Here is a 19,256-nt window from a genome sequence, read left to right on the forward strand (position 1 = left end):
GACCAAGGAACCTATGGGGTTAGGCCTCCCTTCATCCGCAGACGCGGATTTCGCTTCTTTAGTGGATCTCTTCTAGGAGGAAGTCTTTGCTTTCTGCTAAAGCAACATGGGGCATGTGTGAGCTGGACCACCTTCTAAAGGGCCTCTTTAAGACCCTGGAAGTCTTCAACTTCATGGACTGGGCTTTGGGAGCGTTAGCTAAGAGAGCTCAGGACACTGACTTTGTCTCCATGGAGGAACTTTCAAGCGTCCTGGCTTGCTTGGACAGAGCGGTTATGGACGGTTCCGTAGAAGTTGCCTCGCTTTTCGGAACGGGAGTCTTAAAGAAGAGATCGGTCTTTAGCTCTTTTCTAGGCAAGAGCCGTATCACCCTTACAAAGAACATCTCTTCTTTTTGCACGGCTTTGTCCCCTCATCTGTTTCCACAGGAGACTGTTAAAGAGGTTGCTTAAATCTCTTACGGAGGAGGCAACTCAGGATCTCCTCACTCACTCAGCCAAGAAGTTTAGGCCGGCCGTGCCTATCGAGAAAAAAGAGAGACCCTCTTTTGTACAGCCCTTTCGAGGTGCCTCCTCTTCTAGGACCCCTCTTAGAGGTCGCAGACCAGATAGAAGGAGTAGACCATCTAGAAGGTCTTCGGGAAGTCTAGATGAGCAGGGAGTTCCTCCAGACAAAAGTAGCGCCAGACTACTCCACTTTGCAAAAGTCTGGGCGCAGAAGGGAGCGGACTCTTGGTCCCTCTCGATCCTGAAAAAAGGATACTTGATCCCCCTTCAGGGAAAATCCTGCCCTTGACGACAACTCCAGGGAGTTGACTGCAAGATACTCGGATCCGGTTCCGAAAGCTTGCTATTTTGCAAGCAGTGGAACAGATGATTTCCAAGGAAGCTGTAGAACTGGTTCAAGATCTCCAGTCTCCAGGATTTTACAATCGGCTATTCCTGGTACCGAAAGCATCGGGGGGATGGAGACCGGTTCTAGACGTCAGTGCCCTGAATTTCTTTGTCTTGAAGAAGAAATTTTTTGATGGAGACGTCTTCCTCTGTTCTGTCTGCTCTTCGTCCAGGGGACTGGATGGTGTCCCTGGACCTTCAGGATGCGTATTTCCATGTGCCATTCATCCGGCAGCAAGGAAATATCTGAGATTCATGTTTCCAAGGGAAAGTATTCCAGTTCCGAGCGATGTGTTTCGGACTTTCGACTGCCCCTCAAGTCTTCACGGACATCATGAAGAATGTAGCTTATTGGCTACATCTGGAAGGGATCAGGATCTCTTTATATCTGGACGATTGGCTAATAAGAGCCCAATCGGAGAAAAAATGTCTGGAGGACCTTTTATTTACTCTAAATTTGACAAAGTCCCTAGGACTTTTAGTCAATCGCGAGAAATCCATGCTGACTCCCCAGTAAAGTATTGTCTATCTGGGGATTCAGATGGATTCTCGGGATTTTCTAGCGTATCCTTCGCAGGAAAGGAGAGAACGCTGCTTAGAAAAGGTGGCAGTCTTCTTAAGGAAAGAACATTGTTCCGCGAGATAATGGATGAGCTTACTGGGGACCCTCTCCTCGATGGAACAGTTCGTTTCCTTAGGAAGACTACACCTACGACCCTTCAATTTTATGATGGAGAGATGGGATTGGAAGTCCAACAATCTGGAGAAACCTTTCCAATCTCGAAAGTGATCAAGGAGAATATCCGCTGGTGGTTAGATCCACAAAACTAAGCAAGGGAATCTCCCTTCACTTACAGAACCCTCGCCTAGCGTTATTTGCAGACTCCTCAGATTCAGGGTGGGAGCGACCCTAGGTTCGGAAGAAGTGTCAGGCACTTGGGAAGGAGAACAAGTGTCCTGGCACATAAACAAAAAAGAACTAACAGCCATTTCATCTAGCTTTAGTTCATTTCGAGGAACAGGTCTCAGGTCTGGGGAGGGGTTCAGATTCACTCGGACAACACAAAGCCCTCGCTTATATAAAGAAACAAGGGGGGGGGGACGCATTCCTTTTCCCTGTACGAATCAGCAAAGGATCTGCTGATTTGGGCTCAGGAAAGGAAGATCTCTCTTCTCACAAGGTTTGTGCAGGGGAGAGAGAAATGTCCGGGCAGATCTGTTGAGCAGAAAAGAACAAGTCCTACCCACGGAATGGACTCTCAATCCTCAGATTTGCCAGCAACTATGGCATCTGTGGGGAAGGCCCATATAGACCTGTTCGCGACCAACAGGAATCACAGATTAGAGAACTATTGCTCCCCGATCTCGGATCCACAAGCAGTAGCAGTAGACAGCTTTCTGCTAGATTGGACGGGCTTAGACACATACGCCTTCCCTCCTTTCAAGATAGTAGGGAAGTATTGAGGAAGTTCGCTTGCTCGGAAGGAACAAGAATGACCCTCATCGCTCCCGTTCTGGCCAGCTCTCGATTAGTTCACAGAGGTGCTGGAGTGGTTAGTAGATTTTCCAAGATCGCTTCCACTGAGGAACGATCTTCTCAAACAACCCCACTTCGACAGGTTTCACAAAAATCCTCGACTCTAGTCTGACCGCCTTCAGACTGTCGAAGGACTTGTCAGAGCAAGGCTTTTCACGAGAAGTGGCGAAGGCTATTGCAAGAGCCAGAAGAGTCTCCACCTCTAAAGTATGTAAGTCGAAGTGGGAGTTGTTTAGAAGATGGTGTAAGGGGAAGAAAATATCCTCTTCCAGTACCTCTGTAACTGAATCGCGATTTTCTCCTATCGAGAAAAGACTGTAACCTGGCAGTATCAACAGTGAAGGGTTACAGAAGTATGCTGGCCTCAGTCTTTCGACATAGAGGAATAGATCTGACCAATAATAAAGATCTCCATGACCTTATAAGGTCTTTCGAAACCACGAAAGACCATGTAATCAAGAAACCTAGCTGGAACTTGGATGTGGTCCTCAAGTTCTAATGTCGGAAAAAATTCGTACCGTCTCACGCAGCTTCTTTTAGAGACTTAACGAGAAAGTCATTATTCCTCTTTGCGTTAGCAACAGCTAAGAGAATTAGCGAGTTGCAAGCTTTGGAAGGTAAAGTGGGTTTTAAGAAGGATTCAGCGATTTGCTCCTTTAAAACCATTTTTTGTCTAGCAAAAAATGAAAATCCTCAAAGCCTTGGCCAAGAAGCTTTGAGATAAGAGGACTATCTTCATTAACAGGAAGAGAACTAGAGAGGACTAGAGAATTAGCGAGTTGCAAGCTTTGGAAGGTAAAGTGGGTTTTAAGAAGGATTCAGCGATTTGCTCCTTTAAAACCATTTTTTCTAGCAAAAAATGAAAATCCCTCAAAGCCTTGGCAAGAAGCTTTGAGATAAGAGGACTATCTTCATTAACAGGAAGAGAACTAGAGAGGACTTTGTGTCCAGTCAGGGCACTCAAGTTCTACTGGAGAAGAAAAAAAAAAAAAAAAAAAAAAAGTTGCTGGGAGGTACAGAAGAAAGTCTTTGGTGCTCTGTAAGAGATCCGAAAGATCGATTTCCAAGAATGCCCTTACATTCTTCATAAAGGATGTAATAAGGGAAGCTCACCTTAAGTGCGATGAAGAGCACCTCAAGGTTCTCAGAGTAAGAGCTCATGAAGTGAGAGCCATAGCTACGTCAATGGCATTTCACAAAACATGGTCTCTGCAGGCACTTATAGAGTCTAACGTTTTGGAGATGTAATTCTGTGTTTGCCTCGAATTACCTAAGAGACGTAAAAATTTCGTACGAAAAGTGCTTTTTCTCTGGGAGCGTATGTTTCGGCGAATTCGGTGCTGGGAGAAGGGGCTGAGGCTAATCCTTCGTAATTTGCTTTAGTGTTTAAATTATCTTTTATTGGTGGTTGTTTTTATTGGTTAATTGTCAGAGGGAAATAGGGAACCTTCTTGCAATTCATAGATTATAACAGTACTAACATGGTCAGGTGATCGGGATTGGCTTCAGTGCTCCTTGTGATTATTTTTAGTAACCTTAACTCTGTCATGTAAGAGGGCGGAGTCTCCATTGATATGACAAAAGGTCAAGGCTCTACCATGTAAGTGGTCAGCCCCATTGTACGATCCAGAATAGGCTCTGTCGCGTAAGCGGCTAGCCCCCATTGACACGATCCAAAGAGTTATTCAGCCATAGGTTCATTCCTCGCTGAAACTCTTGAGGCAGGCAGACTCATCGACAGTAGTCATGAAGTCTTCAGCCCAATCAGGTAGGAACCATGGATTATTTTATCCAAGAACATAGGTTGTTTTTTCCCTTTTTTTTAATGTTTTTTTAATGTATTAGTTTAAGTATTATTTTGTTTTTAGCTGTCTCTTGCCCGCCACCAAGGGTGCCAATCAGCTAAGTATATATCTGCTGGGTAAGTTTTCATGTACAAAAATGATATTGTTAAGATACAATAAAGTTTTGTACATACTTACCTGGCAGATATATACAATTAATGGCCCACCCATCCTCCCCTCAGGAGACAGGTGGAAGAGAAATTATGGCTTAGAAAACGGGAATGGTTCTAGACCCCGCCACCCAGCGGCGGGAATGGTGGATCACCTACCTACCCTGTCGCGTGTGCCGCGAGTTTTGAAATTCTGTCGGGACGACCGAGTCTATAGCTAAGTATATATCTGCCAGGTAAGTATGTACAAAACTTTATTGTATCTTAACAATATCATTTCAATAATGATTTGACCCCTTTCACAACACCAGCTGCCTTCATTTCATGTTTCTTTGCTAGGATAGAGCTGATCATCAAAACTGACTTGCCATACATTCTAGCTAGATCAGCTACACATGCACCACTTTCATACTTCACTACAAGTTCTTTCTTTAATTCAATCCTATTCCTGGTCTTTTTTACTGAGGAGCTGGAACTTGCAACTTTCTTTTGCCCCATGATGGCTACTTTGCAATGAGTTTTTATGGCAAAATTAGCACGAAACACAACAAACACGTGAGACGATGCAGACTACAAGCACGGTGATGCTTGTTCAGAGAGAAACAAAGCCAGAATGGGTCACTAGAGAAGATGGGATGCTGTGTTTGGGCACTTGATACAGGGGCCGGTCATGCGCTTTGCCCCAGATGGAGCGTTTCCAAGTGTACAAAAACCAAGGAAACATACGATTACCAAGATAACATTTCATAAAGAAAAGTCTACAAAAACCGAAACATACGAAAAGAGAGCCATACAAAAACTGAGGTTTGACTACATGCTGTGAACAAGAATATGAAGTAAATTTTATGGTGCATAAGTACAAACCACCTAATATGCTGTGAATGGCTTCCCGTAACCACTGTGATTAATTTCATCCACAGCTGATTCAGCTCACAAAGGCATTAAGCTCGAGTGACGGGTGATGTACAGTAAGAAAGGGGTCTTCTCCTAATGTTGAGAAATTCAACTAAGAAAAGTCTACAAGAATATATTTCATTTACTATTTAATTATTTAACTCTCGGCTAACACCCCATACTGGGCATTATAAATAAATAAAGTAATGTGTTTGTATTTAAGGAAAAAATATTTTGAATATACTATATTTTTATACATTCAACTTCCTGCCAGATATATACTTAGCTATAGACTCCGTCGTCTCCGACAGAATTTCAAATTTCGCGGCACACGCTACCGGTAGGTCAGGTGATCTACCGCCCTCCTGCCCTGGGTGGCAGGACTAGGAACCATTCCCGTTTTTCTAATCAGAATTCTTTCTGTCGCCGGACCATCAACATTGTTGTTGGTTCCTCGCCCGATTGGTTTTCTTTTTTCGCCGGCAATTGATCTCTTGACCGACTTTTGGTGACGTATCTGGATTGTTTGGATTGGCATACGCTTTTTTTTGTGGACTGTTTTGTGGACTTGATTTTGGATTTTCTTTAAATATGTCTGACTCTGGTATGGTTGTGAGACGTTGTGTGAATGTAGCTGTAAGAGAGGTTGCCGAAAGCTTCGGTAGACCCTCACACGGTATGCAAGAGGTGCAGGGAGTATGAATGTTCTTTTACTAATACTTGTAAAGAAATGTGAGAAATTTGAGTGAGAACGAATGGAAGAATCTAACTAATTATTTGAAAAAGTTAGAAAAGAGAGAGAGCGAGGAGGCTTCTCATAGAAGTTTAAGTAGTTCTAGATCTCACTAATTCCAAGCTTGGGATCTTCCCCAAGGGTAAGTATTGCTACTTCTCCTTCCATTGCAGCCCCTTCTCCTATTGCAGAACCTGTAGATGCCAGCGAAAGAAACTTGCAGATCTAAAAGCAGCCTTCAAAATAATGGAAAACAAAATGGCTGCCATACAAGGTAAGGCTAGTGATTTGTCATTAGACAGTGATATAAGTTGTCCCCAGTGTAGTGGAGGGGGCATCTGGTCGGCTCAGCAACGCTCCTAGGTCTAGACCTCTTCCAAGCTCACATGCCCAGAGGAGAAGGAAGTCGAAAGCCGAAAGGAGGTTGTGGAGAATCCCCACCGATCAGGTGTCCCTTCGGCGGTTTCTGTGACACCCCAGACTGCCAAGGACCGCTATTGTAAAAGCGTCCTACGTGAGTGTTTTCTCGTCGTCGGGATCTTCATCACCGAGACGTGATTGGAGAGATTCCGATCGATCTCGGCCTCTCAAGAGGAGTTGGATGGGCGCCGACTATTGACTCGAGCCCGGAAACTTCCTGAGGAGTCTCCATCGGGAGTTAAGAAGGCGAGAAGAGCCATTCTTCCAACCAGAGTGAGAAGGAGGCAGGAGGTGGAGGCTATGGACTCCTCCCCTCCTCCTTCCCCTCCTCCCGAAGAGGATAAAGAGGAGGCTACAAAGAGGTTCATGATGGCGATGCAGGAACAGATTTCGTCATTTGTAGGAGTCCTGTCAAAGGAGCCTCCTAGAAGGAAAGACACTTCCCTTCCTATTAAAAGATCCTCCAGACGTATGGAGGTATCTACCTCCAGGATCGATAACTCCTACAACGAGGTGAGGTTTCCTGTACGAATCCTGGGGGGGATGAAACAATCACACGTCTGGCACCGGCCAGGAGTGAGAGTCACCCAGGAGGCAGGAGCAAGAGCCAGAGTGAGGAGTCAACCAGGAGGCAGGAGCCAAGAGCCAAGAGTGTGGAGGCATCCAGGCAAGAGGCAAGAGCCAGGAGGCTAGAGCCAGGAGGCAAGAGCCAGGAGGCAAGAGCCAGGAGGCAAGAGCCAGGAGGCAAGAGGCAGGAGTCAAGAGGCAGGAGCCAGGAGCCGGAGGTGCCAGGAGTCAAGAGGCAGGAGCCAGGAGTCCGGAGTCCGGAGTCAGGAGGCAGGAGTCCGGAGTCAGGAGGCAGGAGTCAGGAGTCAGGAGGCAGGAGTCAGGAGGCAAGAGTCAAGAGCCAGGAGTCAAGAGTCGGGGACTCGTTCCTGGAGGTTATGACTCTTCGCCAAATGGAAGCTCCTCTCCTTCAGAACTATGGAGGTCTTGGAGGGGAAGGACTCTTCCTCAAAACGAGAACGTTCTCCTTCGTCGGATCGAGGGTTAGACGAGTTGTCTGACGACGATCCTCCTGCTAATGAGGGACTTTCGAGTTACAAAGTCTTGGCCTCTTTACTACTACAAGAGTTTGGAGATTCTCTTAGTCCTGCAGCTCCTCCTTCTCCTCGTTCGCTCTTTTCGAGCTCAGCTACGGCTAAATCGTCGGCATTCTTGAAAATGAAGCCTGCGATATCAATGAAGAAGGCACTCCATTCTTTAGATTCTTGGATGGACAAGAAGAAGGAGTTAGGAAAGACGGTATTCTGCATGCCTCCTTCCAGATTGCACGGGAAGAGAGGTATTTGGTATGGGACAGGAGAGACTATGGGTCTTTCTTTACCCGCCTCTGCAGATGCCGACTTTGCCAGTTTAGTGGAGGCCTCTAGACGTCACTCCTTAGGATCGGTCAGAGCGACGTGGAGCACTTCAGAGTTGAACCACTTTCTAAAGGGGACTTTTTGTCACTTTAGAGGTGTTCAATTTTCTGGATTGGCGCTCGGAGTTCTGGCCAACAAATAAATAAGGATCCGGAGTTTCTGAAGAACCCAGAAATTCTCCATAGCGTTCTGTCCTGCATGGACAAGGCAGTACAGGACGGTTCAGGTGACAGTGGCTTCACTTTTCGGTGCTGGTCTCCTGAAAAAGAGATCAGTGTATGGTTCCCTTTTATCGAAAGGGGTTTCTCCGAGCCAGAGGACTGCCTTACTGTTCGCCCCGCTATCAGATCATCTGTTTCCTTCTCAGTTAGTCAAGGATATATCTCGCTCACTAACTGAGAAAGCAACACAAGACCTACTTACTCAAACGTCCAAGAAAGGACGACCGGTAGTGGCGACGGTTAAGAAGGAACCTCGTCCTACTCAGCAGCCCTTTCGTGGAGGTGCAACGGCTCGTCCACCTGCCAGGAAGAAGAGCTCTGAAAGAGAGGAAGGTCTTCATTTAGACCATTCAAGAGATCTAAGTGACTTTGTTGCTCCTCCAGCACCAGTGGGCGCCAGACTCCTGAACTTTGCAGGAGTATGGGAACAAAGGGGAGCCGACCCTTGGTCAGTGTCGGTCCTGAAGAAGGGATATGTAATCCCCTTCGACGACAAACCGCCCCTAACATCTACGCCTCGGGAACTGTCAGCGAGGTACAGAGACCCGTTAATGCGAAAGACTCTTCTTCAGATGGTGGAGCAAATGTGGGAAAAATAAAAAGAGGCCATCGAACTGGTACAAGATCCACACTCCCCGGGATTTTTACAATCGCCTTTTTCTAGTACCAAAGGCATCGGGGGGTGGAGGCCAGTTGTTTCTGGACGTAGCGCTCTGAATCGCTTCGTACAGAAAAAGAATTTAGTTCGATGAAACGTCCGCCTCTGTCATGTCGGCGCTTCGCCCAGGAGATTGGATGGTCTCTCTGGACCTGCAAGACGCCTATTTCCACGTTCCCATTCACCATCAGTCAAAGAAATATCTTCGCTTTGTGATAGGAGACAAGATCTTTCAATTCAGGGCTCTGTGCTTCGGTCTGTCTACAGCCCCACAAGTATTCACCAACCTGATGGCGAATGTAGCAAGATGGCTTCACCTAGAGGGGATAAACATCTCCCTCTACTTGGACGACTGGCTGATCAGGCCAAGTCGAAGAGGTCAGTGCTTGGAGGACTTGGAAGTAACAAGAAACATGATAGATTCGCTAGGGTTGCTCGTCAACCTCGAGAAGTCACAACTGATTCCCCAGCCAGAACTTGTCTATCTGGGGATTCAGATGGATTCTCGGGGTGGGGTTTTCGGGTATATCCTTCGCGAGAAAGAATGCTCGAGGTTTGTCGAGAATCTCGAGCTTCTTAGAAAGAAAAGGACAGCTCAGCGAGGGATTACCTCGAGCCTTTTAGGGGACCCTGGGTCCTCATTGGAGAAAGTTTCTTCTCGCTAGGGAGGCACTTCACCTTCGCCCTTTTTTTTCTTCAGTTTTTCCTCAAAGAGGTGTGGAGCTGGAAGACGGGTCAACTCTCGGACATCTTCCAACTTCCACAAGAAGTAAAAGAGCATCTGAGGTGGTGGATCCCTCAGCTTCAAAAGAACGAAGGCTTATCGCTTGCTCTGCAGAACCCAGACCAAGTGTTGTTACCGACGCTTCGGAGTCGGGATGGGGAGCGACGCTGGGAGCAAGGGAGGTGTCAGGCACCTGGACAAAGGAACAGGTGTCCTGGCACATCAATTGCAAGGAACTTGTGGCCATACACCTAGCCTTAAAGTCCTTCGAAAAGATAGTCAGAGACGGGGTAATACAGATCAACTCAGACAACACCACGGCTCTGGCTTACATAAGAAAGCAAGGAGGCACGCACTCGTTCTCCCTCTATCAGTTGACAAAACACCTGTTAACCTGACGGAAGAAACGAGGCATAACTCTCCTCACAAGGTTTGTTCAAGGGATCAAAAATGTGAGAGCGGACAGACTGGAGCAGGAGAAACCAGGTCCTTCCCACAGAATGGACTCTTCACGAAGAAGTGTGTCGAAGTCTTTGGTCCCTGTGGGGAGACCTCACATAGACCTGTTTGCGACGTTCCTATCCAAAAGAATAGAGACCTTTTGCTCTCTAGTAGAGGATCCGTAGAGCCTTCGCTATAGACGCGTTTCTCATGGATTGGTCGGGTGTGGACGCTTACGCCTTTCCCCCGTTCAAAATCTGGGGGAAGTGCTCATGGAAGTTTGTAGCTTCGAAGAGCACGAAGTTGATACTCATAGCCCCATTTTGGCCAGCCCAGGAATGGTTCACGGAGGTACTGGAGTGGATAGTGGACTTCCCCCAGATCGCTTCCAAACAGACACGATCTACTCAGACAACCCCACTTCGAGAGGTTTCATCACAACTCCCAGGTCTCGCTCTGACTGCCTTTTGCGACTATCGAAAGACTTGTCAGAGCGAGAGGCTTTTCTCGCGAGGCTGCGGGCTCTATCGCTAGAGCCCGCAGAGCTTCGACGGAGAAGAGTATACCAGTCGAAGTGGGAAGTCTTTAGGAGGTGGTGTAAGGTTCAGAAGCTGTCCTCCTCCAGTACCTCTATAGTGAATATTGCCGATTTCCTCCTCTTTCTGAGAAAGGAGTCACCACCTATCTGTCTCGACAATAAAAGGATACCGAAGCATGCTGTCTTCGGTTTTCAGGAATCGAGGCCTAGACATTGCTAACGACAAAGATCTACACGATCTAATTAGATCTTTTGAGACGTCGAAAGCAGCTACTCCTAGAACACCTAGTTGGAATCTAGACGTGGTCCTGAAATTCCTTTCATCGACAAATTCGAACCTTTACATCTGGCGTCCTTCCGCGACGTCACTAGGAAATGCTTGTTCCTGGTGGCTCTCGCTACAGCCAAGAGGACGAGCGAATTACACGCTCTGGATTCCACGGTGGGGTTCAAAGGATATGCTGCCATCTGTTCTTTCCAGATGTTTCTGGCAAAGAACGAAAACCCATCAAAACCTTGGCCCAGAAGTTTTGAGGTAAAAGGCCTATCTAACTGGTAGGCAGAGAGATAGAGAGATCTCTCTGTCCAGTGAGAGCTCTTAAAATTCTATTTAGAGAGGAAGAGACAGATGGGAGCTTGTCAACAAGGTCTTTGGTGTGCAGTGAAGAACCCCAAACAAACGACTCATGTCCAAGAACGCCTTAGCTTTTCTTTGTGAGAAGCGTTATTACAGACGCTCACAAGAACTGCTCTGAGGCATCCTTCGGTCTTCTAAAGGTCAAGACGCATGAAGTAAGAGCAGTAGCAACGTCTTTGGCGTTCCAAAAGAACATGTCTCTGAAGAATATCATCGAGACTACATATTTGGAGGTGCAATTCAGTGTTTGCATCTCAATTATCTGAAGGACGTGAGAGTGACCTATGAGAAGTGCTTCTCACTAGGTCCTTTGTATCAGCAGATACAGTACTGGGTCTTGAGCAAAGACTGATCCTTAATTTTGTGTTTTTATCGTACATAAAACCCTCTTGTCAGATATGTGCTTGGTTTTCTAGTAGCAAGCTCACTACTGTCGCACGGGAGCAGAGTGTCATTGCTGGTAGGCGATCAAGGGTATGTATTGACTAGTAGGGGAGTACAAAATTTTTTTGTATATTTTTGTAATGAAAGTGATTATGTTTCGAGTTTTTTTTGGTTGTTTGTGAGGAGTTCGGGGTATGACTCCTTACATCTTAGAACTAACATGGATGTTAGGATCAGGTGATCGGGATCGGTTTTGTGCTCCTTGAACAAGGTGTATTGTCATGTAAGTGGAATAGCACCCAATGACAAAGGCCTTAGGCTCTGCCGAGTAAGTGATAAGACCCCATTGGCAGACCCACAAAGAACTCTTAGCCATAGATCATTATCTCGCTGAGGCTCTTGAGGCTAAGCAGACTACAAGGCAGTAGCCGCGAAGTCTGCAGCCTAATAAGGTAGGAACCAAGGTTATAAATACCTACAACATATGTTGTTTACCTGTCTATTTCAGTAGTTAGCTGTCTCTTACCCACCACCAATGGGTGCTAATCAGCTAAGTATATATCTGGCAGGGAAGTTGAATGTATAAAATGATATTGTCATGTTACAATAAAGTTTTATACATACTTACCTGACAGATATATACGATAATGGGCCCACCCAGCCTCCCCGCAGGAGACAGGTGGAAGAGAAGAATTCTGATTAGAAAACGGGAATGGTTCCTAGTCCTGCCACCCAGGGCAGGGCGGCGGTAGATCACCTGACCTACCGGTAGCGTGTGCCGCGAAATTTGAAATTCTGTCGGAGACGACGGAGTCTATAGCTAAGTATATACTGTCAGGTAAGTATGTATAAAACTTTATTGTAACATGCAATATCATTTTTTTATTTGAATATATCAAGTGTGGGAATATGCATTCCATTTTGTAGTTTATAATGCAGTAGTGAAAGTAATAAAATATTTAGATGTAACTCAAGTGTTAGTTCCCCCAATATTTCCTCTCAATTTCTCCATAATTTGTTTCAACTGTAGAAAAATTGTGTTTTTGTAAGTACTACAGTATATTGTCACACAGAGCCACTTGTTTGACCGTTGGAAATTCTTTTAAGTGTGGGCTTTGTGGAGTTTTGTAGCTTGATGGTAGAGAGCAGTAAATTTCATTAAAATTACACATACAAAGCATTTATTTCATTATATATTTTCAGGCCCAGGATGAGCCACTGTTTGTGGATGTATATGCCCGTTTGTGCAGTAATATTGATGCTCGTACTGAAATTCAGAGTGACTTAATAAAAGCTTGTGAAAATCATTTCACTGAAAGTTACCAGATTCTTATGGAATACAACAAAATTTTTGAGGTTGGTTTTGTGGTATATGTATATAGCTAATTTATTTGCCTGTACGTACAGCAAGCATACATGTTATTTGTCTTATAAATGGTTAACCGAGTTTGTGCTATTAATGAATGTGTACTTATGATGAGCGCCAATTCAGTCCCGTTTGTGGTTTCTTGAAGTTCATATTGTTTAGTTAGTGCTCTTTAGCTGCATTTCTTACCTTAATCCTTATTTTAAGTTAAATTTGGTAGTGGCACCTCACATTCATGATGAGTATAGGGGTCCAGCCTCCCAATATGTAACAAAATCTGTTAAGTAATAAAGGTTCACATGTAGCCTACATGTTATCCTGGAGCCAACTAGCATGGTTTATATCACAGCAATTCTATAGTATGTATAAAGTAATTAATAAGCCTATATTACTAACCAGGATTTTGTAATTGTCATTCTTTTTAGAATATTAATTAATATTCAATTTCAGAGAGATATGTGCAGAGTGGATTGCTTCTAAACATACATACAATACAGTATACTTTACAGTACGTATATTTTACTTGGAAAAGCAAAACAGGTTCATACGAGGCAGACAGAAGATGCTGAATTACCGACTTGAGTGCACTTACAGTTTTAGGCTGGAAAGTGTCGGTTGCTTACATTTGTTTACCCTCTGATAAGTCAAGCACTCTTACCCGATTACTCTGTTAGTACTTGCCAGCGGTAGCCGTACAACGGAATGCAATAAAATGGCTGACAGTAATATGGAAAAACTGAGAAGAATGAACAGAATGGGCATTCTACTAACCTTAATTATTTCCCTTCTTCATGTTACTACAAGGCATAATTATACTCACATTTACAAATGATAACAAAAGCTCACAAATTAATTATAACCATGGGCTTACGTGGATTATAATTGATAATATATGGAATTATTTAACGGAGCTGTAAAAGGTAAACTTCCTTGTCCTGTCGCAAACGAAATTGCGAGCTAAGATAAAGGCATCCCTCTGAAAGAGAGTGGTATTGAATTAACCATAGGAATAGAATGCATTAAGGCCCTAACTGTACCATCAGGCTATCCTAACTCCCTGGAATATCATGCCTGAATGCTTAAAGATTGCTCTAACCACTCAAGCAGACAAAGGATGGCACAACCAGTCAAAAGACTCTCTACTTCACTTTTCCTTAGCTAGAAATTAACTAAGCATGCAAACAATGGGTGGTAGTGGCTTAGAAGAGGGTCGACTAGAAAAAAAAGGGGTTACAGATATGGAGAGAGAGAAGTACACGTGGTGAATCATGGGATTTGCTTGGAGGGGTTTCATTTGAAAAAGCCTGGAAATACCTCAGTACGAAGAAAAACAGGCCAAAATATTCAAGTTCGTCTTAGGTTTACCAGTGGACTACAAAGGAGCAATCCGGTAGGGTTACCCTGAACTGAGACACATGGCTGGAGCCAGGGTGGCGGTCAAGTGAAATGTACAAGTGAGAAATGGACATCCACTTTCGACAATAGTCAGTACAGGACTCGGGGTGAATTCAGGCACTCATGGCCAAACTGCGAGGCTGGACCGCCTAAGGTCCCAATATGGCCGCTGTCCCAGGTAGGTTCCTTCCAATCCTTGTACAGTGGTTCTTCTTCTCTTGGCTACCTAAAACGACAAGCATTTTGGCAGCAGAAGGAAAGGCTGCATGCAGGGGGATACAGTGAGAGGATTTATGCCTAGTTGTGTGAGCAGCCATGTTTGGTGTTTGACACATCTAGTCGTACTGCATGGACAGTGCGATCCATCTAATGAGTAAACGAGTGGTCAAGTACAAAGCATTCGAGGTTGTTAAGTTTAGCTTTCTATGGCTCTTTTACATGACACGAAGAGGATTGTTTTTTTTCAGGGCAAGCCACAGATTCCTGTGTAATGTATGATTGTTAACCTGTTGGTTAACATCCTCAGAAATAGGATAAGGCTGTGAGGGAGTTCATTAATGTGCTTTCCTCCTTTATCAAAATGTAACTATAGTTGGCTGAGTACTGTTATGTTTCTAGAATCCCAGATCTGGAGCCTAGTTAACAAAATGGATTGGCAGCAACTACAGCTGCTGTGTTGAATCTTGGGAGTGTGACCCCCATGAATTGTTTATTTTAAGCATGATAGCAACAGAAAGGCTCCAACCTCATATGCAGTCATACAAGAAGAAGAAGTAACAATGTTCACTAGGTACACCATCCCACAGGTATGATGTGCCCCTTGGAACTCCACCAGAGAGCAGTAATATCCATTTCAAGATGGGAAGAATGGCATATTAGGAAGCAGAACCACTCCTTGGGAATTAAGTAGAAGGTTATTCTTTTCCCCTTAACATTTTTGTGTTCTTGGTGGGAGCTTGTCACCAGAAATTCTAGTGGTTATGGGAACACTAAGGAATGGAACACTGGGTTATCCAGATAGGAAGGAATGAATATTTACTTATATTTGTGTAGATGAGTTTCCCACTGTCTTCACTCATAGGTCCCAGTGCTTGGCCTTTGGCTTAAACTCAATATTCCATTCCATTCCCACTGTCTTCACAACTGGTAGTCCTATGGGAGCCTGGTGTCCTTCTCATTGCTGTCATCCCTCAGAACCAATACCTCAAACAGTCCCTTTTCTGAATAGAAACCATTACTTTGGCTCCTCAGTCCATTTGTATTTCCACCTTTGACCCTTCCTTCAACCATAGGTTCTCATATTCATGGTCATGTCCAGAAAAGGATTAAATGAGTCCAGTTTCTGGACTTCCTGGAAGCAGAATAAATTGCTACATAAATTCTTTGAGTTGAAGTTGATTTTTTTTTTTTATCCCTGGAAGCCTTTTTCACCATATAAAGGTAAGAAGGGATTGGGTCATGTTTGTCAGCATAACCACAGTGACTTTTGGAACACCAGGGTGGCACAGAATCAGTAAGGTCATGTCATTTGCAGTGGAGTTGTTAATAGGAGCAGAAACATTTATGTTGAGATGCATATCAGATAAGTGCATCAAGGTTGCAGATGGTCTTGCCAGGAAAAACTAATTCCTGTCAGAATGGCTGGTATATCTGGACATCAGTAGTGCAGTGTGACAACTGTTTGTGACTTCAGCTTCAGCTTCAAAGAGTCAGCATATTTATCAGCCCTTCCAGACCCTGCAGCATGGAAGGTAAATGCCTTTATTCATTCATGGGTTAATCCCGAGGCCTTCACTTTCCCTTCACTTGCAGTCCTGTAATCCAAGAATCTATTGGTTATACTACCAGTAGCTCCTCTATGGGCAAATTAGGTGTGATGTTAGAGCTTGCTTTCCCTTGTGTTGGACCTGCCCAAGGAGAAACTCCTTCACCAACCACATGACTGTGGACTCTGTGGATCTTCATGATTGGTGTTGTCTAGCACAGTGCAGAAACAGAGAATTTTCTATGCAACATCTGTTATATAGTACCTGACCTGGTATATTTGGTTAGTGTAGTGGGAAAAACATTAATCCAGTAAGTGCCACAGTTCCTTGGATAGCAGATTTCTCTGATAGCTTTGAAGGCAGAAGGGTCTGTTAGTTTTATGGCATAGTTTGAGGAGTTAAGTACATGTCAAGAAACAGATACTAATTTGTTGTCCCTGTTGTCATTCTAACAATTCAGTCCATGCCTAGAATGATAACCTCCTTTGCCCAGTCAAGGTGTCCACCCTTTACTTTTACGTAACCACAGATTCCAGAGAAGCTCTGTCTGGACACTTCTTGTGTATACAGCAAATCAAGAAACAATGGATTAAAAATTCTTTATTATATTGGGTCAGTTATATTATATGACAAATAGCAAAACTGTCCCTGGTGAGGTTAGTATTCATGAGGTCAGAGTTGTGTACACATCCTTAATTTTAAATCCTTTTTCAATGTCGCTACAAGTTCAGTTGTGGGCTTACTTCTCTTTCTTTCATTGTTATATTTGTTATATCCTAAATGACTTTCTTTTCCAGGATTACTTTCTTGTATTTTGCATGTAATGTGTAAGTCTTTGTACTCTACTGGAAACATCATGGGAGTTCCTATGGCAGTGTGGGCTCCCTTTCATTAACATCTCTTAGTGGTACTACTTTAGTGGAAAATAGACACTACCCAAGAGTGTACAAATTACAAACATTATTATTAAATTAAATAATACTTTCTACTTCACAGACACAGCTTCCTGGCTTTTTGAGTAACAAGTTCTGATGCTTATGCCAACTGAAGTTCTAAATGGATCCCACAGTTCTAAATTGAGATTTGAGCATTGCAAATTTGGGCTTTGCTATGAAACAGATGCACTTGTTTTAAAAACAAAATTGTTCCTGTAAAACTATTTCAGTACTTATGCCATTTGTATAGGTACATTTTCTGGATTTGTGTAAGAAAATATAAAAAATTACTTTAGTACCTGAAGTTATGTAATATATATATACTGCATTTGAGAAACTACTTGGTTCAAGTGATTTTATTTTGTGGCAAGGTTGCAGCTTAATGAATGTATGCAATATGAAGTTAGTTACTGTTTGCCTCATTAGCTAATAATGGTCTTGATTATAGATTGCAATATTCACAGAATTGCGGTTATATACTATCATGTAGGCTTGTGCAAAAAGTAGTTTAAAGTATATATAGCTTTAGAACTTTGTTGTGATTCATCTGAATATCAGTTGTGTTGTGTTGTGTTGTGTTTTAAGCGTATACTATTTTTCTTTTTTATCAGGAACCTGTCTCATCGCATACTGTGTATGAAGAGATTTTAGTGAGGCAGAGGTGCATTGGCCATTTAAGGTAAGTCTACTAAGATTGAAAACATGCTTTCTGTTATTTTAGAATGTTCAAGATATTTTGAAACTTATAAACTTTTGTTAAATCTGACCGTAGTAATCTTATTGAACTACACTAATAGGTCAAAGGCATTGCAGGTATGAACAAAGTGTGGGGTTAGATGTGAAACCAAGGGAAAATAAGGAATTCTGGTAATTTTCTTATCCTGGTAGCTGTAGATGCATGAGACTGGATACCTGAGGCTGTAATATGTTACTGCGCAGACCAATTTATATGATGTAGGTGGTGCTTTGGCCCTGTATATTGTACACATATCTTTAATCTTTACTGGATGGCCTGTATTTTGATTTTGCTTAAATGTACCTTTGAATTCTAATCATTGTGGTAGTAGGGGGTGTATTCAGTTATATTTAATTTTTCTATAAATGTGCTGCAGTGTTTGTTAGAGCTTTGATTCTGGATGTTTTTATGTACTGAAGCATAAACAATTTCAAATTTTAGGTTTGTCGGGGAGCTACATAAGAATGGGCTAATGAGCGGTAACCACGTGGCAGCCATGGTTGAAACATTATTGCAACATAGTGATGAACGGTCTTTGGAATGTTTGTGTCGATTCCTTCATTTTACCGGCCAAGAACTCAGTCAAACTCATGAGGTAAGGCTTTTTTTCAAGTATTTTTTTCTGGTGCAATTTGCATTTTGTTCATGAAACTTACCTGTCAGATATATATATAGCTGTATTTCTGACGTCCGACAGAATTTCAAAACTCGCGGCACACGTAGTGGGCGGCCAGGTGGTAGTACCCATTCCCGCCGCTGGGAGGCGGATATCAGGAACCATTCCCATTTTCTGTTCATATTTTTTCTGTCGCCGGTGCTGGAAACAACTGTTTACAGTACCTCCGTCTAGGATTTTTGATTTATCTCACTTTAAATTATCTGGATTGACTTTTGGTATCGACTTCTGGATTGTTGGATTGGCACGCGTAATAGTGGATTGGTTTTTGATTTTGGATTGGCTTTTCTGTGTACATGATGTCGGGATCAAGTACTGGAAGTTTCAGAGTGTGTGTGAGGAGTGAATGTAAGGTGAGGCTTCTTAAACCTTCAGTTGATCCTCACACGTTTTGTATGGAATGCAGGGGGCATGTTTGCTTGGTTGATGATCGGTGCAATGAATGCAAGGATTTGTCTGATGATAAATGGAAGATGTATGAGACTATCGACGTAAATTGGAGCGCGATAGAGTCAGGAGGTCTTCCTCCAAGAGCAGTTCTACGAAAGGTAAGGAATGTAACATTTCTCCTCCTCTAACACCGGTAGATTTTGCTCAACCTAATCCTGTTTTGTTGCCTTCGGGCCCCAGTGCTGTGTCTGGAGAAGGTAACACCCTTTCTCTGATTCTTGAGTCTATTCGCGCTCTTGAATCGAAAGTGTTGGCCTTAGAAACTGGCCCTGTGAAAGTTTGTGATAGTGCCCTAGTGTTGTGGAGGGGGCGTCAGATCGGCCCCATAATGCCTCCAGGCCTAGACCTCTATCGGACTCCCAGGACTCAGGGAGTGGGTATGCGAAAGCCGTAAGAGGGTTACGGGGGCTCCCCACTGATCTGGCGTCCCTTCGGCAGGCCTTGTTGCTAAGTCCCAGGTGCCAAGGAGCGCGC

The 19,256-nt window shown here is 43.8% G+C and overlaps 1 protein-coding gene across 5 annotated transcripts in view; it reads left to right on the forward strand.

Moving 5' to 3' along the window:
• LOC135224721 (eukaryotic translation initiation factor 4 gamma 3-like) overlaps positions 1-19,256 on the forward strand; it is a 65,332-nt gene that overhangs the window by 19,901 nt on the left and 26,175 nt on the right. For all 5 annotated transcript variants that reach the window (XM_064264011.1, XM_064264012.1, XM_064264013.1 and 2 more), the window contains exons 4-6: positions 12,662-12,814; positions 17,532-17,599; positions 18,098-18,251. In XM_064264011.1, coding sequence (XP_064120081.1) covers positions 12,662-12,814; positions 17,532-17,599; positions 18,098-18,251 — 375 coding nt within the window. The remainder of the gene's footprint in view (positions 1-12,661; positions 12,815-17,531; positions 17,600-18,097; positions 18,252-19,256) is intronic.

The sequence above is a fragment of the Macrobrachium nipponense genome, chromosome 12 (assembly GCF_015104395.2).
Source record: "Macrobrachium nipponense isolate FS-2020 chromosome 12, ASM1510439v2, whole genome shotgun sequence".
Lineage (NCBI taxonomy): Eukaryota > Metazoa > Arthropoda > Malacostraca > Decapoda > Palaemonidae > Macrobrachium > Macrobrachium nipponense.